Raw genomic sequence first — 21,581 nt, 5'->3', positions numbered from 1 at the left:
TCACCAAATTGTCTTGGCTTAATCAAACAACACCATATTGCAGTATGCAAAGTAATTATTTAAATAAACGTTTAGGTCACTAATTGAATTAATTTACGTTTGATACTCATAGCTGATCATATTTACCGCGTTAAATGCCTCATATTGGAAGTGTGAAGCCCAATAACAGTAAAACAAAACACTCATGTAATGTGGTGCAAGTGCTCTTGTTTACTCGGTGAATCAAGACAAGTTAGTGAAAACTATATTTATTTTCTTGCATAAATAAGAACTTAAATATAGTTATACAATCCTGTTTAGCTTTTTGTCGACGCTTTAATTGTGTTGATTGATTGTGATATGGGAGCCTCTAGTGGTGAAATGAAGAGTGTGAATCACTAAGGCTGAAGTATTCTCAAATGTCTTGAGCCATTTTGTATTTATTTCCACTTAAATAACAAAACATTAAATATAAATAACGAAAACAAAAATTAAAAGAGTTCAGGAGTCAAGTGTTTTTATTTAAAAAAGAAAAGAAAATCATCTTAATGCTGAACTACTGTAATATTTTACTCAGATTTGCAATAAGCCAGAAAATGGCATGGAAATGTAATTATATATATATATATATATATATATATATATATATATATATATATATATATATACATACATATATATATATATATATATACATATACATATATATATATATATATATATATATACATATACATATATATATATATATATATATATATATATATATATATATATATATACATATATATACACATATATATATATATGCAATCAATCTATACATTTTTCTGTTTATACTTTTTGACTTAATAAAGACCAAGAATGTTTAAAGCAAATTATATTGTATTAATATAAGAAAATATCCAACATGTTCTCCTATAGGAATTAGTTCTTTAACAAAATTTCTTACCTAAACAATGCTCTTAAAAAAAATAAAATACTAATAGGCATTTACTTAAAATGCTTTAATTGCTATATTTCCCCCATAAACACATACATACTGTCATTCCTACTCATAATCTATCTGGCTCATCGGGGTAAACTGTGGTGGTGGCGTGTATTGTTCTCCTGTTCTCCTTCTTCTGCATGTGGAGGGGAGGGGCTTGATCTTGGATGGTGGGGCTTACGTGTTAGGCTGCCCAGGTGTGGGGGACCCAAGAGGGGAGGAGTTAAAGTTGGATGAGGGGTTGTTGGTGGGGAGGGGACAGGAGTGCGAGGGTATCTTCTTCCTGAATTCATGTAAGCATCTGGAGAATGTGCAGGAGGAGAAGCCATGCCGGGATAACACGGAGGACTGAGAGGATCAATAGGGTTTATATAATTACAAGAAGACTCATCTGGTCCCTCGTGGAAATCCTAAAAACAAAGCAGAGATGAGTTTGTCCTTTACATTGTTAACAGCATTGAGAACCATATTAGCAATAATTTCTTACTGTTTCTTTTAGTACGTATAGTCCACCTGGGTTCCTGCGATTATGGTAATTTCTAGCAGGAACAATATCAACTATAAAGAGAGGATTCAAGGTTTAATAAAAAGGGAAGGCAAATAATTCCTCTACTGTAGGAATAAATTTGAATAAAAGGTGCACTCAGAATTTTTGGTTTATGATGCACTACCCCCATATGGCAGTCGACTGGGATTTATTACACCTACTTGTATGCAGCAGCATGCAAAAGAAAAAAAATTACCAATGCCATTGCAGAATAGGCCTACTCTGCTGTGATCAACTATAAATAATTTATTCACAAACAAGCAACCAATAACAGGTAGGTTACTAAAATGTACAAAACCTTACTTAAAAGGTGACCAATTGTAATGATTTATATGAAATATTGAGGTATGAGGTTTTTGACAAGTAATGATGATATACACTCACCTAAAGGATTATTAGGAACACCTGTTCAATTTCTCATTAATGCAATTATCTAATCAACCAATCACATGGCAGTTGCTTCGATGTATTTAGGGGTGTGGTTTTGGGCAAGACAATCTCCTGAACTCCAAACTGAATGTCAGAATGGGAAAAAAAGGTGATTTAAGCAATTTTGAGCGTGGCATGGTTGTTGTTGCCCGATGGGCCGGTCTGAGTATTTCACAATCTGCTCAGTTACTGGGATTTTCACGCACAACCATTTCTAGGGTTTACAAAGAATGGTGTGAAAAGGGAAAAACATCCAGTATGCAGCAGTCCTGTGGGCAAAAATGCCTTGTTGATGCTAGAGGTCAGAGGAGAATGGGCCGACTGATAGAAGAGCAATTTTGACTGAAATAAACACTCGTTACAACCGAGGTATGCAGCAAAGCATTTGTGAAGCCACAACACGCACAACCTTGAGGCGGATGGGCTACAACAGCAGAAGACCCCACCGGGTACCACTCATCTCCACTAGGAAAAAGAGGCTACAATTTGCAAGAGCTCACCAAAATTGGACAGTTGAAGACTGGAAAAATGTTGGCTGGTCTGATGAGTCTCGATTTCTGTTGAGATATTCAGATGGTAGAGTCAGAATTTGGTGGTGGTGGTGTAATGGTGTGGGGGGTGTTTTCTTGGAACACTTTAGGCCCCTTAGTGCCAATTGGGCATCATTTAAGTGCCACGGCCTACCTGAGCATTGTTTCTGACCTTGTCCATCCCTTTATGACCACCATGCACACATCCTCTGATGGCTACTTTCAGCAGGATAATGCACGATGTTACAAAGCTTGAATCTTTTCAAATTGGTTTCTTGAACATGACAATGCATTCACTGTACTAAAATGGCCCCCACAGTCACCAGATCTCAACCCAATAGAGCATCTTTGGGATGTGGTGGAACGTGAGTTTCGTGCCCTGGATGTGCATCCCACAAATCTCCATCAACTGCAAGATGCTATCCTATCAATATAGGCCAACATTTCTAAAGAATGCTTTCAGCACATTGTTGAATCAATGTCACGTAGAATTAAGTCAGTTCTGAAGGCGAAAGGGTGTCAAACACAGTATTAGTATGGTATTCCTAATAATCCTTTAGGTGAATGTATAAACTAATTAGCGAGAGCACCTTATAAATATATCGAAAAAAAATACTGAGTGCATCTTGAAAATATATTATTGAAGAAACATAATGTTACCGTCATGATTGCCATTGCTCAGGTCTGATACATTTTGTCTGCTTTCTCTGGCAAGCTGTTGCCTTTTTCTGCAGACAGAATTATGTTAGCAAAATAATGTTTGTGACCGAAAGACAACTCTTTAATATTGTTTTAGTGCAAAAGCTTATTTCTAGATTACTTTTTGCTCTCTTTAGAGCTTCCTTTGTATCTGATCTTTGGAACTTTAACCTCCTAACATTTAAAGCACAAAGACTTTCTTACAAGAACAGTGCGACCCTGTGAGATTTATATTTGCTTGCTTTAGATCTATCAAAGTGAAAGCTTAAAGACAATAAAGCTGGTACTTTTTGGAGGGTTTCCAACAGGCACACACAGTCACCAAGGTGATGAGTAAGAAAATGCCTCCGATGGACAGAATGATATAAAGGGAGCTCCGTCCTGCAAAATTTAAGAGCGTAAATTAAAGGGTTGACATAGTACAACTTTCAAATTCTCTCATCACAAAACAACAACAACGGTGCTCTAGAGACCTGAAATGGAAAATGAGACATATGGGTTGCCAGGAATGCTAAGTACGTGAATGAATGTGGCAACCTGGGGGCTTTTTAAAAGGGTAGACTTTACTGGGGGAATGCAGAATCCTGCTGGGTTCAACTGTGAAAGTAAAGCAGTAGATGTGGAGAGGATTACACAGCTGAGCTCCACTGGAGCAAAACTTTGCTCATAAACACATTCCCGTCTGCTCCTTCCTTATATAAAGATAGCCAGCCTAAATTAAAGGAGTGATTTAACCAAATTAACATTCTGTCACTTACAGTCTTTTTGTTCCAAAAGTGTATGCTGTTTTTTCATTGTACATTATGCATCATCTTTTGTGCGTCATGTGTGGGCAAACTCATAATCCTTATACGTGCTAAATGTACAATATTTGCATTGCATTTTGTAATAACATCAAGGCATGCATATTTACAACTCTACAGCTTCACAATGCCACAAAAGAACCTTTAACATCCAAATAACCTTCTGTTTCACAAAAGTGGTAAAACGACTTTAGACTAAAAAAAAGAAGAAGAAAGAAATGGTTCTTTTATGAACCTTTGACTGAATGATTCTTTGGGGATTGAAAAATGACAAAAAAAATTAATTATCCTGCATGTTTTCTTGCTTTCTCTTTGTCTGAAGGTTCATGGAGTCACATCACCTACTGTAGACAGTGAGTTTGACGGGCATGCTCTTCATACTGCTGATGGGGTTCTCCACCTTGCAGCTGTAGATGTCATCATCTGACATGATGACACGAGAGATGGTCAGGACCTTCTGGTCATGTGACAGGAAAAGACGCGAGTCATTGGTCAAAGACTTCCCGCCTTTCAGCCAGCTATAGGTGGGTTTAGTGCCACTCTCGTGAGTACAGTTGAGAACGAAGAACTCGGTCAACTCCAGGACAGATGAGGCCACCATATGCACATGAGGTCTGGACACTGGAACTGTGAGAGATGAGAAAAACTGTTAGGGTATCAAGAATGATATGCAGTTACATTACACATGGGATTTACATCATATTCAAAATATACAGCATTTAATAACATATGTTATTACATTTTAAATTATTGTTTCCAAAAAATGAACGTGCACAATCTACCAATGACACAATTATTCATCTTATTTAGTATGTAATGCTTTCACAATGCTGTCACATTAAAGGCGGAGTCCATGATGTTTGAAAGCCAATGTTGATATTTGAAATCACCTAAACAAACACGCCCCTACCCCAATAGAATCTGAGGGCTGTTTCATAAAACTAGATTACAGAATAAGCCAGGCTTATTTTGTTAAGTCTGGCTTATTGCCGGTGGATTTCGTTTCATAAAACAAACTTGAACTAGTTCAACCCCGGTTACTATGGAAACTTATGCTTGCAAACTAGCCTGGTCCGGAGCAGGCTAACTGTCAGGCTAAGCCTCAGTTGTTGCTTAACTGGACTTCCACTAACACTGAAATGTAAATGCAATGATATTACAGCTGATTCTTTGACATTTTATTTGACTTTATTAACCACTATTAATCTAACAATTAAAGAAAATAAACTTATATATTAAATTTGATAAATTTTGTTACAATAATAATTAATAAAATATAGACATGTGTTTCATAATATGGTATATTATAGGCCTATCAAATGTTGAATATAAATGATAATCTTAACTACCCCAATATAAGGATAATAGTTTATTAACAAATTTAAGATGTATCTAAATTCATATAATTGCAACGTATTGATGATATATATATATATATATATATATATATATATATATATATATATATATATATATTTTTTTTTTTTTTTTTTAATTCAGATTGTCTGTCACACAAAGAGGAAATTTAATTTAAATATACAACACACAAAAGTCAAGTACAGTCATATAATTTTTTTATGCTTGGTGTGCATAAAAATGCACATTATTTTAAAGATCTACAGTATTTGTATCTTTCTCTAGTTGTTACATTTTTCTTGAAATTAAAAAAAAAATTATGGTGTCTGCATGGCTGAAGGAATACAATATAATTATGTGATGGTATGCTCTTGGCATTTTGTTGTAATGAGTTGAAATTCTTTTTTTTTTATCACAGAGAAGATTGTTAGTGTCCTGCATACAATAATTTTTCAGCTCACAAGGCTTGTACTGTAGACTTACAGTATAATGTGCTTATACCTCAGGCTTTTCTTCAACTGATCCTCACCCTGTAACCATTCATAAAACTCTGTTTATCTATCAACACCTAACACTACACTGTTAAAAAATTATGTAGAACTTACAGTATTACTGTCAGCTGTTTGCCAGTAACTTACTGCAGATCTATATGTACGTCATTCACTGGCAACAGCCTGCTCAAAGCCAAATGAACACCAAACATCAACAAGTCTTTTTATCTACAGAATAAAACCACCAAACAACAGCCTCATGCAAAGCATTCTGGGAACCAAAATATGAAGGAAACAACAGAAAAAGGTTCATGAGGATTTCTGGTTCACAAAATGCTTTGCATGAGGCCGTTATTTTATAGTCCTATGCCGCAAAATCATAGACTTGTTAATGTTTAATGTTGATCCAACTCCGAACAAACTGCTGCCAGCAAATAATAAACCTTTAAATCTACATAAGTTACTGGCAAACAGCTGCATAACTACAGCTAATTTTTTAACAGTGTGATAATAAACCAGTGGTTTAAAATGTCTCATAGTCCCAGGGTTTAACATGATGACTTGTGGCTCTATAACGCACACATAATTTGCCATCAAAAATGTTTTGAGGAACATTTCAAGTAATAATGATTGGTCAAGAATATGTGTAACATATATGATTTTACACAATCATTTCTTGTACTACTGTAAATTCAGAAATGCATATGCTGTTCACCCACCATGCTCTCAGTGACCCCATTTTTTTCTTTCAAACATACACTTCATCTGCAGGAGTAAAGCTGTGCTGCTGATAGATGACAGTGCTCTCCTCATTGCCAGTCAACATCTTTGGCAGCTAACATTATGAGATTAGACACTTCTTCTAGCATATGATTATGCTTAAATCAACTACACTTCTTATGAACAATATATTTATATTTTATTTTCACCTGTTACTTTATTGTCCACTCAAGTTGCTGCTTTTGAAATGTACCCCCAAATAAAAAATAAATAAATTTAAGTTACATTTAAAGTTACTATAAATGTATTAAAATCATTCATCTGCTAAATATGTATTATATAGGTTACTTAGTAAACTACAAATTGTCTTTTAAAAGTTAAGATTTGTGTTATTTTTAAAAAGTACAGCATATAAAAATTACATAAGCATTGACGGGGCTCGAACCCGGATCGCCGCATGCGTTGCTGAGAGCACTAACCACTGGGCCATCATTTTTAACGGTGTTTCATGCTTTTAATGTGATCACTTTAACAACAAGACAATATATTTAAATTTAGTTTCTGCGTGCAGGGATTTAATCCATAAGGACTTTCCAATTATTTTATGGGTTTGTTTATTGCAGCAGTATTATAATTTTCAGTCAGTAGTACATTTTCATACATTTTTTATCAAAAATTACCGCTTTCTCTTTAACTTTGATCGATTTGATCCACGCTCGACCTCTAGGGCTGCCCAAGAATAGCGTGCACGCGCAATTATCTTGACTAGGGAAATCTGGATCACATTAGTTGGATTGCGTAAGCTTCATTTGCCTTTTTTGAAACCGCTTTAGCCTCGCCTCATTTGTTAGGTTAATTCAAGTCGAGTTTGTAACTTTAATCCTCGCTTTTCCAAGCGAGTTTTATGAAATAGCCCTCTGGACCTTCTGTTGATAGACCCGCCCCACACATACGCAACCCGGCATCAGTGTTGCCAGATAGAGTTGATGGTTTCCAGCCCAAAAGTGTTCCAAAACCCGCCCAAACGCACAAAAAACCGCCCAAAATATTAAAGTCAACATTTTGGTTTAATTTGATTAGCATTTAGTTATTTTAACTTACACACTTAATGCAACATACTATAGCTAGCGACACCAGAACAGAACCACACTAGCAAAATGACATAACTTGTTAACAGCTACATTATGCTCCCTCGCCCACACGCACAATGCACTTTTACAGCGTATATTTAAGTGTTTTATGATTATTCAAATACCCAATTCGTTAATAACGTTTTTTATCTATTTATATTATTATTAATAATGTATTTTTACTCTTGATAAATAGGTGTGTGTGAGAGAGATCGTAAATAGGCTTACCTTAAGCAGTAAATGCAGAACAATAATAATGGGCTGTTGGTTGTGCGTTAACTTGCAAGGAAGCTGAAGAACACTGTGAACATCTGAACTTTTCAGAACTATGTACAGTCTAGCTGAAGTTCATGGTTCCACAATTGACTAAATGACAGCCGAACATTTGGTTCTGTTCACCTGAAATGCTCCGATAATTCATCCACGGCTCAAACACGTGTAATTGATGTCCGTTTCTCACTCCAGCTGCAGCCTGCGGAGGTCGCGTATGCAGGGTGCATACGTCATCAAGCCTGGTTTATTTTATTTAACTGACCATTAAATTCGCAAGGTATAAGCATATTACAACAATTTACTATTAACTAAGAATAAAAGTCAACTTTATAACTGTTAATATTCTAAAACAAGACAGTCGATGACGTATATGGAGCCTAGAAATGCGACCTCCGGAGGCTGCAGCATTCGCATTGAGACACGGCCGATGTGTGACAAGCAACTTATACGTTGCAATCCGGAGTCCGTGTTGCAGAATTTGCAGTGCTATTTTCCGATTTAAAAGGCATTATCCATTTGCTTCAGGCACGGGTCACTCTCCAACTCCTATCTGTAACATCTTGATTTCCCGCTGAGAGAGCTGGCTGGCTGCTATCACTTGTGATTGGCTAAACGCGGACTCATCATCGGCGTGGCGTCAACACAAACACATGCAGTGGGCGTGTGTTTAGTAACGTCATGAAATACATGCACATTTGGGTTTTTTGTTAAATAATAAGCCTATAAAATGCACGTTTCAAACCCGCCCAACTGATCCCAAACCAGCCCAATTTTTGCACAACCGCCCAAGCCAATTTTTGCCCGCACAATCAAATTCAAAACCGCCCAATTGGGCGGGAACCCGCCCAATCTGGCAACACTGCCCGGCATTTGATTTGATTTGCTATAAGTGTGTTTTGGTAGTCGGCCCGTCTCCTTTTCCAACGCGTTTTTCAAACATCGTGGACTCCGCCTTTAATATAGATCTATTAAAACTGTTCTGTAGCTCACTTGGTAAAGCTTTGCCAATGCCAAAGTCATGGGTTCAGTTCGATCCCAGTGAACACACATACTTATAAAAGAAATGTATAGATTTAATGCACTGTAAGTTGCTTTAAAAAGTGCTATTTTTTAACCCAGCATTTGGTCAAAAGGGGATGAATCTAACCAGCTGGGTTGTAATCTAACCTATGCTGGGTTGTTTATAAATATAACATAACCCAGACAGCAGACGACTCTGGACCGGATCCGCAACAGATTCGCAGATCCAGTGCGGATCCGGCTCGGATTCGTCTTCTGTTTAGGAAACATTTTCTCGCTTAATTAAACCCCAATGTCTGGGTTTGTCCATTTCGTATCCAAAGCTGGGTTGAAAATAATCTAGGGCTGTCAATAGATTAAAAAAATTAATCTAGATTAATCGCATGATTTCATGAGTTAACTGCGATTAATCGCATATTAATCGCACATTTTTATCCATTCTAAATTTACCCTAATTTAACACTTTTCAGGTTTTTAATATTCTAATCATATATACATATATAGATGCTTTATGCAAATGTATGTTAACAACAGCCTGTTTACATTTTAACAGAATCACCAGCCATTGTTTTGTATATGAATTTTCCTTTCAGAAGATTTTTCTTTCTCCATTTTTGTTTGCTGCTGCATCATTTGTGACCTGTGCTGGCAAGTTGAGTCGGAATTAGCAAATTTTTAAAAAATAGTTGTTCATATTTTAACAATCTCTATTAAAACATAGAAAAATGCATGATTTGTTGAAATATAACAAAATATGACAGAACTACACGTGTTTGAAGTTGAAAGAGTCAAATTACCACAAAAATGTCCACATCCATACATTATATTACCACATCAATACCTTAAAATCACTGGTAAAACTAATAGATTTAGCACACACAAAGCAAAAACATCATCAATATATGTTCAACTTTTTTTCCTTTTGTTTGATTGACATTGAGACAGACTGCTTAAAATCTAAGTGATCTAATATAATGTTACACATCAGATAGTTTTACCCAACAGTTAACCAAACATTTACTTAAAACATAACAGATTATAGAGCCTACCTGCGTGAATTCTTATCAAAACAGATATTTAAAACTGTAATTTTGTGTAGATGTCTATATATCCGGGTCGCGCACTCCATATCAGATGTCCAACGAGCATTTAGAGCAGGGGTGTCAAACTCAATTTCATCCCGGGCCACATCAGCATTACGGTTACTCTCAAAGGGCCGGTTGTATTTGAACGACTGTATGAATGTATCAACTCTTTTATTACTGTACATTGCATCATTTTCTCTGCATTTGCTTACTATTGGTTTTGTTAATAACTCAATTAATACCTAGCTTTGAAAGTAGAAGCCCATGCAAATAATGACAAAGTTTATAGAGTACAACCATTCTGCAGATTATTTAAAAATATTTGTGGTGACAAAAACACATGTAGTATGTGAGTACACTCAAAATGTTTTGTTATCCTTCATTGTGAAGGTAAGAAAATGAGAGGCATTTTAAGATACTAATAAAGAGTTTTACAATATCCATCACAATATGCATTTATTAGACACATCATACTCGCTTGTCATTTCTTGCCCTCTTTACAAAAAAGCTGTGATTTTTTTACCTGGCTTTGAGTGTCTGATTGACTGACGTCTCATGAGTTCAGTGTAGGCTACAGATCAATAGTTTCAATCGTTTATTAAAAGTAATCAGTTCAGATGAGTCATTAGTTCACGTATTTAGCAGGAGTAGACGCGTTTAAACTAATCCCAGCTGGACATCGCGAAACATTTCTGTAAACGAGACGGAAAACATTTTCTCGCTGGATACGCGTGTGCGTGCGCGAGAGAGGGAACGAAAGAACGAGCAGATACCTGTACTGTCCGTTTCTATATCCAAAGGCTGCAGCCTGCGGAGGTCGCATATGCAGCGTCATCAAGCCTGGTTTATTTAAGTTAACTAACCATTACATTCGCACGTCATACGCATATTACAACAATTTACTATAAACGAAGAATAATATTTAACTTTATAATTGTTAATATATTGAAACAAGACAGTCTTGATGACGTATGCAGCCTGAAAATGCGACCTCCGGATGCTGCAGCCTTCGCATTAAGACACGCCCACTCTAGTAGTGGGCGCGTGGGGGGCACTGCTCGTTCTCTGTCATGCAATCTTCAACATTATCAATATAATTATATTACAAAAAGACTTTGGCGGGACAAAAATTAGTTTTGGTGGCTGCTAAAAAAAATCAATGTAGGAAATAACCTGCAAAAAATAAAACTTATAAAAACAATAAAATAATCTGTAAACTCTCGCGGGCCACATAATTAACATAATTTGTAAACTCTCGCGGGCCAGATGGAATGAGAGGGCGGGCCGGATTTGGCCCGCGGGCCTTGAGTTTGACACCCCTGATTTAGAGCATTGGATTTGGTAGACGATTTGCTTAATGTTCTTATTTCTATGAAAACCTTTTACTCATTTAGAGAGAGTCACATTTGTCTGTGTCTCTGTTCATTCAACTATGGGCTGGACCAAGGGTCAAACAGAAATTGCGCGTTGCGTTAATCTCCGTTAATAAAATTAGTGGCGTTAAAATGAATTTGCGTTAACGCGTTATTAACGCGTTAATTTTGACAGCCCTAAAATAATCCATCTTTGACTATGTCATAACTGAATGTGTTGTAAGTGTTTCTTAAAGGCGACATTTCACAAGACTTTTTAAATGTGTAAAATAAATCTTTGGTGTCCCCAGAGTACATATGTGAAGTTCTAGCTCAAAATACCATATAGATAATTTATTATAGCATGTTAAAATTGCCACTTTGTAGGTGTGAGCAAAAATGTGCCATTTTGGGTGCATCCTTTAAAATGCAAATGAGTTAATCTCTGTACTAAATGGCAGTGTTGTGGTTGGATAGTGCAGATTAAGGGGCAGTATTATCCCCTTCTGACATCACAAGAGGAGACAAATTTATTTTTTCTATACTTGCAGAGAATGGTTTACCAAAACTAAGTTACTGGGTTGATCTTTTACACATTTTATAGGTTGATTGAAACACTGGGGGACTCAATTATAGCTCTTAAAAATGGAAAAAGTCAGATTTTCATAATACTGTATGTCCCCTTTAAGGTGTCTGGACTCCTTATAATTCCAGCACTGTGTGACCTCCTTACCATCTACAGTGAGGTTAACATATCTTTCTCCAGTGAAAGTGTCATCCGTAATAGAGATTTCCACCTCATAGGCGCCCTCATCAGATAGCTGTAGTTGATGCAAGAGCAGAGATCCATTCTCATACAGCAGGATTCTACCACGATACTCATTCCTGAGGTTTCCAATGATTTCTGTACCAATGGACTGGACCACTGTGACGGGCTTATCCCTTTTCAGCTGCCACTTTATAACAGGTTGGTCAGAACTGGTGCTGGTGTAGGTGACAGAGAGGAGGGCGGAGCCTCCAAGTGTGCCTCGCACGAGAGGAGACGGACTGCTGATGTTTACTGCACCTACAACTAAATACAAACACACAGATACACATTATAACATTATATTCCCAGCACTAGCATTGTCAAACAGTGGATGAAATTGAAATGACAGAACACTATTACTTTGTGCATGTTCCTTTGTTCATTCGTGGAGAGAAGAAATTTAGTTTTTTTTATACTTTTTCCTCTTGTGAATACTACTTGTATTGCAATAACACTGCAAAATAGCTATTAGAAAATAAGGCATAAAATAAGTATTCAAAATCAGATTCCAAGGGAAACACTTTGCTTTTGATAACATTTACATTTTTGCATTTGGCAGATGCTTTAATTTAAAGCAACTTACAGTGCATTCATCTTTTAATCATGTTTTTTTCTCACATGACCCTGCTAATACAGGGCACTATACACTATACTGTAATTAATACAGTAATTGATATACAGGAACACTATATATGCAAGTACTGATATAGACGGATGTGCGGTGACGCGGTTATGCGTCTGGTACGAACTTTACTTCCGATTTCTGTTTGTTTAATGGTCTGACTAGTTGCTGAAACTGAACTCTTAAACAAATACCTCATCGAAAATAACAAATGTTTTGGGTACCTATGTCATCTATGTGTTGTTTATTTTGCTTGTTATATAAATAAACTACTTTAAAAGGACTTTGTTGTTATTTATACTAAGCGGAGTTTACCGGAAGTTACGTGTTGACCACGAAAGCCGCTTGTTTATGTTGTTACTGCTGAAACCATTTATAGCCTACACTAGTGGCCAAAAGTGATGTCCTTTGAACAATTGACATATTTAGCAATCTTTTTTTCCTAATGTTTATTAATCAAAGATGCATTAACAATTTTGTATGTGCATTGGTGTGTTTGGAGCATATATATGTTTTAAGCATCACTAACTGTTGCATAACCAACTGATAAACCTAACAAAATGCAGTGGCCTGAATTTTTTCTTTTGGATGCCCCTTAGTGAGTCAACATGTTTTGCCCAATTTGCTATGGCAGTGCGAGTCAGCATGGCATGGCTCAATCGCTGTGGCAACTATTCTCAGTGCTGGGGTTTTGCCAAGATAATCTAACAAAGGCCTGGATTGAAGACCTGTTCTCGTCCAATCAGAGGCCTCTGTGTAAGAGACATGCTCTTTTGTGGATGGGGGGATGTAGACAGTGGGACCCAGTGATTCTGCTAATCAAAGCTTACCACAGTAAACACAACAAGTGTTAGAAAGTCTAGATTTTAGTTTGGATATGAAGAGCTCAGATGCAAAACCCTCAAAGTGCGTTTTTTTAAGACTGTTAATGGATTCTGCCAGCAAAGGTATTTTTAAATGGCCTGAGACTGGGATTAAGCAAATTTGAAGCGAAAGCATTTGATGAAAAGATAATATGTGCCGAGAGTATTCGGTTTATATCATCATCTAGTTTTTGACGGAGGTGGTGTTTAGCGGCTTTTGCATCTGAACTCCTCATATAATTATATGGCCATACATATCCTGGCTGTATACATCAATACCTGATTCTCTATACTCACACTGCAACTTAATTTTCTGGGTGTTAAGGACATTAACATTAAATTTTGATTTTAATTCTTGACATGGCTTTGCTCAGTGATTAACTCGGTAACTCACAAAAAATTACTTTACCTGAGATTTCACATTTTTATGGTGTTGAAAATGAGACATGGTTTCAGTTGACATGCATAAATATTACAATATATGGACCACTTTCATAATGCTTTTATGGCTTGAAGTTTGACAGCCCCTGGTCCTCCTCCACTGTCATTGTATGGAAGAAAAAGTGTAATTTTTCACAGAAAAAAGAATTGGAAAAACACATGGATAGCAGATTCTTCATCATCGTTACACCAATGCTCAAACATCCAATATTTTCCCAAAAGTGACACTGTCTAAAAACAAACAGCACAGCTTCAGTATTCACAACTCCAGGAAAGTGTTTACCGCTTATTACTTTACTTGCTCTGAGACGCGTGTCATCCCGACACCCACAAACTCACAGTCAAAAGTGTGAAACATGTTTTCCTCTCTTTCCCTTTAAAAACTTTTCCACAATGCTCTTCTCTCAATGCACACAGCAGAAATTTTTGTTCTTGTTGTCTCTTACCTGCCAGGTAGAAGATGAGAAAGCACAGAAGATAAACCAGTGAAGAGATAGCTGTCTCCTTGGATGATGCCTCCCGCACTGCCTTCATCTTGGGAGCAGCACTGGGTTTCTCTCCCACACAATAAGCATGATTTGTCCACTCCAATCACGTCCCTGAGAAAGCAGAGTGCTTCCTGCCAAACGGGACACTGCCTGCTCTGAAGCCCACTCTCGGGATCCAAGCCTACACAACAGCTCTCTGTGTGTGTGTGTGTGTGTGTGTGTGTGTGTGTGTGTGTGTGTTTGTCCTCTCAGTTCAGTCATTGGAAGAGAGGCAGTGTTTTTAAGCAAGTTTACACTAAGCAAAAATGTGTACACATACACATTCATGTTAAATAGCCCCATGTTTATAACAGTCTGATTACCTACTTCCATCTTTTGTGAAAATTTTTTTATAATACCATGAATTTTATATATTTTCTTAATTTTTAATTTGTTTTTTTCCTACACTTTTTTTTTTTGTTGAATCAACTTGGATTTACAAGTCATGTCAACTTACTATTATTTCTCTTTACTAGAGATGAGTTGTTATAACTACAGGTGAGTTGGTATAACTTATATTATATAGTTGACTTTTCTCAACTATATTCTATAAGTTGTGACAACCCATCTCTGTTGACATGACTTGTAAATCTGAGTTGATTTAACAAAAGGCAGCAAAGTATTTTTTACAGTTTAATGTATTTATTGTATTTACTCCTATCTGTGTATCGACTGTAATGCTACTTTGCAACAATGCAAAATTGTGAAAAGCACCATAGAAATAAACCTGAAATGAAATAAGTGTCAAAATGAGAAGATTGTTTACATACAGTACACTTTAAAAAGTAAAAAGTTGGATCAACTTAAAAAAATACTTTTGAGTTCATATTAAAATATTCACATATAGTGCACTGTAAAAAAATATTTTGCTGCCTTAAAATATTTTGTTAAATCAACTCATGTCATGTCAACTTACTATTGCTGTATTTATCTTGACAAACGGTGAGTTGTTCCAACTTATAAAATGAAGTTGACCTTTTTCAACTATATTTTATAAGTTATAACAACTCACCTGTAGTTATAACAACTCATCTCTAGTCAAGATAAATAACAGTAAGTTGAAATGACTTGTAAATACGAGTTGATTCAACAAAAATGTTTAAGGCAGCAACACATTTTTACAGTGTGGGGACTTCTGAGGTCTGGCTAGAAGAAAAATCTAAGAAGCAATAAAATGAAGCAAACATTTTCACTTGTTCACTTTATGTCATTTTTGCCTGCGAAACTATTGAGACCTGAATCTTATTGTGATTTTTCTTTCTTATGGTGACAGATTATGCCACATGTTGATGTTTAGTTATAGCTATTGTTCTCAGCTTGACACATGACATATCTAAACATATGAGCTGTCACTTTTTTTCAGTTAAAGCAAAATGCATTTTATTTAAGACAGTATTACACACCCAATTCACGAGTTCGCACTTACAAGAGTTAATAATATGTGTATTTGGAGTGCTGTCCGAGGAGAGGGCTCCGAGCTCGTTAATGGCCTGAGCCCGGAGCGCTTCCTGGCGGGGAGAGGGTTCCGGGCTCAGCCTTAGGCCCGAACCCAGAACAATCCCCCCGTTCTGGTTAGTAAGGTGACTAGGCAATCGTGCGGAGAAGGGGAGGTGGAGGGATGCTGAAACTATCAAGGAATGAGGGTGAGTTGATTTCCAGTCTATATAGGTTTCTGTTGATGCCGATCAGGTGGACACATGATTGCTGATTGTCGACACCTGGTCATAGTTGAGATGATTAGGTTGATTATTTGAACGTGTTCCTCCCGAACTTTGTTAATAAAACATCATTTGATGTAGTGCACACTTTAATTTTGTAGCTGTCTACCAAAAAAAAGGAAATTTTTATTTTTTGCTCATCATGTAAAGCAGGTCCACTTTCCTAAAGTATGTGCAATAAAGAATGAAAAACATGCATGGGAAAAGCCTTAAAGCTACAACCTCTCAAGTACAAGTGCTTAAGCTGTAAAGACTTTAAAAATGCTCTCGTCCAGCTGCCCCTACAAATTCCCCTCATATAGCTGCCCAACCAGGCTCTCCCACATGGGCGCGAGAGCACAGTTATTTGAAAGCCCCATATATCTTTACTTCACCAGGCCATTGGAGATGAAAGGAGCCTCACATGTTGCTAAGGCATCAGTCTTGTGTGAAAAGGCCTTTGTACAAGCACGATGTTAATGTTTCAAGCAACATGTTAAGAGATACGACATCTTGGGCCTGTAGTAGCACCAAAAGCACTTACATTTTTAGGTGCTTTTTATTCCAGAAGAAAAAAAATGCATGGAGTTGTGCCATCACATGTCTGTTTGCAGCTTATGTCATTGCCAAATTTAGAGAGTTTAAATGAATGATTTAAAATGAATGACCCAGAAACGGATGTTGACAATCAATCAGAATACAAAATGTCTGTTTCCCAGTTGGCAAAACACCAAATGATTTATCTAAAAAATGGCAGTGAAAGAAAAAGCTTTTCCAAGTCTTCTCTGTTCCAACTGATCAAAGCTCTGAGACACACAAACACATGCAGTCAGTGCTTGGCATTAGCTTTTGTCCTATGGAGGATAAAAGTCCTCCTGAACTCTCTCATCTTCTGAAGATCTCTGTCAAGTAGAGTCAGTGTGAGCATCTAAGGTCATTGAAAGCATGAAAGGGCTTTACACACTGGACAATATTCTGACTATGATGCACACGCGCTGGCCTTGAGGTCATGTGAAACATGAGAAAATTAATTGATTCTTTAAATAGACATTCAGATTCTTTCCTACTGACCTTGAACATTTATCACAAAATAGCTATGACCTCCTCACAGGGCACCTACGTATCATTATTTTTTGTTGCATCCTATTGTAACACTTTGCTTATATTTCTGGAATGATAATATCAAGTGTCAAAATAAAATCTTTACACACTTTAGAAGACTTTCATAGGTCAATTTAATTAACTTTTTATTGGTTTATTTTTTACTATACATTAACTAACATGAACTGTAGATGCATAAACATCAAGTTTGCTTGTACACTCTTGTGCTACAGTTGCTATAGGCTCCCCCTATTGGATATTTTGCATTAATGCCCCTAGTGTGTGTGTGTGTGTGTGTGTGTGTGTGTGTGTGTGTGTGTGTGTGTGTGTGTGTGTGCGTGCGTGCAAATATTACGGTAGCTGCCAAATCCATCCTACTTTCAACAAATTTCGAATTAAATGCAACCATTCACTGGGTATAACCATACAGTATAGTGCCTGTGTTTTGTATATTGTGCTGAATGCTTTTAGTCAGTTTAAATATGACAGCTGGTGACAGGCAATACTGCAATGTCAGCAGTTGTCTGTAGGGGGCAGGGTGCACGGGACACACAACACATAAGTATGAAAGAGAGCCGTTGTTCTGTCGATTTGTGCTATCTTGTTAGATTTTGCTACATCCCTAAAACAGGACTACCCCCTCCCCCAACCCAACACTTAAAAGATCATGAAGGTAGGGCAATCTTTTTTTGGTAGGACAATCTGACAAGTAGGATAAAATGTCAGGACACATTCACTTTGTGTTGCTATAGGCAACCTGTAAAAATGCTGTTAGGAGGCTGTAAATCCTGCAGCTAGTGACAGAACTCATTTTGGGGAGGTAACATTGAAGTCTCCTAAAGCCAGCCTTGTGTGTGGAGGAGGAGACGTGGGCGACTGCTGCTCCAACGCTCATTTCTCAAGCAAGACAAGCCACAGAAAAATGACAATTGCGTCAGGTTTTTGTTGTTGCTGTGGAAGACATATTGTACTTTTTTCTTTCCTAATGCCTGAACAAATATAGAAATGTTAAGTTAGTATGAACATGAATTGAGAAAAAGAATAAAGTAAGTACATTTCACACATAAAATCTTGTAATGTTGTTAAAAAGTTGTAATAATCACACACAAAGTATTACATTTTTTATTACTTTTTTTAGATGTCAAATAAAGTGTCCCCAGAGTACGTATGTGAAGTTTTAGCTCAAAATACCATATACATCATTTATTATAGCATGTTAAAATTGTCACTTTGTAGTTGTAAGCAAAAATTTACTGTTTTGGGTGTGTCCTTTTAAATGCAAATGAGTTGATCTCTGCACTAAATGGCAGTGTTGTTGTTGGATATTGCAGATAAAGGGGTGGTATTATCCCCTTCTGACACAACAAGGGGAGCCAAATTTCAATTACCTATTTTTCACATGCTTGTGGAGAATTGTTAACCAAAACTTGAAATGGGTTGATCTTATTCACATTTTCTAGGTTGACAGAAGCACTGGGGACTCAATTATAGCACTTAAACATGGAAAAAATGTCAAATCCAAACCAAACTCAATTTAAAAATGCAATGAGAAGCTACAGGACACAGGACACACATAGGTCCTGTTCAAATGGCGCACTTCATGTGAACTTTCGTCTCATGGTCTTAAATTGCACGTGCTTGGTTAGTCTACAAGTCCGTAGGGTGTCCCATCTGTCATTTTTATGCTCGAAGTTTGCTCATCAGCGCCCCCTTTGCACCCTTGATGCGGTCTTTGGCGAAGCCCACACTGCTGCAGGCTCCACACAATTTACCAACACAGAAGTCCTTGCGAAAGAGCAATCAGACAACGGATGGGAGGAGTTCGCCACTTCTCTTCCTATTTCCGGCGTGACGCTCGACTCTGTCCCAAACGAATTTGGTGCGCCGTCGTGGACTTGCGTCAAGTCTGCACTACTTGATGTCATCAAAGTGTGGACCATTTGGGACAGGGCAATAAGGCGCTCTGTAGAACAGTTTGTCTGTTTAGGGCTACTGTAGAAACATGGTGGCGACTTCGATGTAAGGAGACCCTCGGTGTATAGATAAAAATGACTAATTTTAAGCTAATATAAACAAAACAGTTCATCTTGTAAGGTCTTTATACACCACTGATAATATATATGAAGAGTTTCGTTGCAAAACATGTTTATTATTATGTTATCATGTTATTATTTAGTTTTATGGTGCTACTTAGCTGTATTCTTTAAGTTATGAAGGTTTAAATCAAAACAAACCAACTGCAGTTGAATTGAAATTAATTGGAATGCACAACCAAAAAACGAGATTTCTGAACAATTAAAAAACGGTGGTTATCTCGTTTTGCAACAAAACTTTTCGTATATATGTATATTATATTGCATTTTTGTCAAGAGATCCTTCTAAAAGTCCCACATTGCACCTTTAAGTTTAGATATCGGATACAACAAGATTGAGCACACAGCACTGCTATTGATAGTTTTCAGTCAGATGACTTACCAGGGGGCTTGGTGGTCATGAAAGCGTCAGTTTACATTGGGCTTAGCACAAGCCAGTAAACTTTCTGCCACAGTTAATTAAATAACCTCTTAACAGAAAAATTAAGATATAAACAAAAACTACAAGTTTGGGCACTTAAAGAGCAACTATTGTCCGAATCACGATTTTACATTTCCATTGGTGTGTAAGTGTTTAATAGCACATTGTTGGAGCTATTTTTGCACTTTGTTTATTTTAGGCTTAAGTTATAGTTTACTATATAGTTTGGTCACGTGGTGCTGTGTTAATTTGCATAAATGGGTTAAGGTGGGAGGAACCGGAAAGGCTGCGAGGGCATATGGTTTTTTACCACAGGGTGAGAGAGGCAGCAGGAAATGTCTGTGAGCTTGCTTATCTGTGAAAATAAACCTCCTCGAACTCATCTTTGGCTATGGACATTAGTTTATTTTTGTACATCTAACCATGCGTAAAGCCTACCCATGACGCAGCCTTAGTGGCCATTTGAAAAGTTTTTTGTTATTAGTTTTGCTTAAGTAAAGGACAAATAGCCGCTACATAAGTAAAAAACCCGCCCCTAGATGTATATCGTTGGTTTACCTGGACTCGTTGTTCGCTGAATTACCCCATTGAAAGTGGATTACTTACCTGGATGCTCGAGACAACGCTGGGCCTAGGAGTGGCGAAGGTGCGGGCTGGATATAGCGCAAACATCAAGTAATCCGATCCATCCTATAGTGTAAAGCTTCCTTGGACACCGTACTGGATAACGGTGACGCTACTGGAGCGCTGGAGCTGCATTTACGGAATTGATGATTGATGTTTGCTACAACTGGACTCGCAAAAGCTGGCCCAAAGCCTTCACAGGTGGCGCGCACGGACGCGCGCAACAAACAATCACTGCACGCATTCAACTCCGTGCGCAAAGGCAACACCGCTACAAACAAAGCTCCGCAAGGTATGTGCTTTATTTAACCTTTGCAAATAACTGTGTGTGCACCTGCCCAACATCAGTAGAAATTAAAAATGTCTGACGTTGTATCCAAAGCCACAAGTGACACGGCGCTTGCGATAAAGAAGCGTACAAGTTTTACTGTTAAAGGAATGATGTTTTTCATGCAAACGTGTCAGGAAAAGAGATCGAAGAAATGCAGACAAGCCAAATTATTCATGAATCAAATGGATGAATTGATGCATTCTGCAGACAATATTGGTGTAGTCAAGTCTCTTTTGGATCAAATGATAACATGTGTTAATGAGGCAAAACAACATCATTTGTGTCATTGAACATACCTCAGGATGAAAAGGAAAGACAGAATACATATTTTGAACAAAAGGAAAAACTGTTTTCAAACTTTATTGATGATGTCAAAGGGTGGTTATTAAACACAGGCCATTCATATGAACTTCCAATTAAACCGCCTGATAATCAAACTGATATTAGGCCTGAGGACAGTGTATCCAATAAAGGTTCTGCAGCACGCTCAAAAGCTGGCTCTAAATTGTCAAGAATTTCATCTAGTGCATCTGCAAAAATATTAGCGCAAGCAGATAAAGCAGCATTAGAGGAGCGTATGGCTGCTCTAAAACAAAAGCACATTTTGGAGGCGCAAGAGGAACAAATAAGACTTGAACAAGAGGAATTAAG

The 21,581-nt window shown here is 37.2% G+C and overlaps 1 protein-coding gene across 1 annotated transcript; it reads right to left on the bottom strand.

Moving 5' to 3' along the window:
• Window positions 1-971: 971 nt before the first annotated feature.
• On the bottom strand, window positions 972-14,800 carry hepacama (hepatic and glial cell adhesion molecule a). The gene is made up of 7 exons (XM_055196439.2): window positions 14,583-14,800; window positions 12,136-12,474; window positions 4,321-4,602; window positions 3,460-3,553; window positions 3,134-3,201; window positions 1,455-1,525; window positions 972-1,377 (listed from the first exon to the last, which is right to left on the bottom strand). The coding sequence occupies exons 1-7, from the start codon at window positions 14,668-14,670 to the stop codon at window positions 1,051-1,053; spliced, it is 1,269 nt and encodes a 422-aa protein (XP_055052414.1). The 5' UTR covers window positions 14,671-14,800; the 3' UTR covers window positions 972-1,050.
• Window positions 14,801-21,581: the final 6,781 nt, after the last annotated feature.

The sequence above is a fragment of the Misgurnus anguillicaudatus genome, chromosome 24 (assembly GCF_027580225.2).
Source record: "Misgurnus anguillicaudatus chromosome 24, ASM2758022v2, whole genome shotgun sequence".
Classification (NCBI taxonomy): Eukaryota; Metazoa; Chordata; class Actinopteri; order Cypriniformes; family Cobitidae; genus Misgurnus; species Misgurnus anguillicaudatus.
Note: the sequence above shows the minus strand (reverse complement) of the source record. Positions and strands in the feature narration are given on the sequence as shown.

Bases quoted from the DNA above. Each gene is read 5' to 3' on its own strand.
- hepacama (XM_055196439.2), bottom strand. From the start codon at position 14,670: ATGAAGGCAGTGCGGGAGGCATCATCCAAGGAGACAGCTATCTCTTCA. The intron at 12,475-14,582 runs GTAAGAGACAAC...GTTTGTATTTAG, and splicing joins TCTCATCTTCTACCTGGCAG to TTGTAGGTGCAGTAAACATC. The intron at 4,603-12,135 runs GTAAGGAGGTCA...CATCTCTCACAG, and splicing joins TGTTAACCTCACTGTAGATG to TTCCAGTGTCCAGACCTCAT.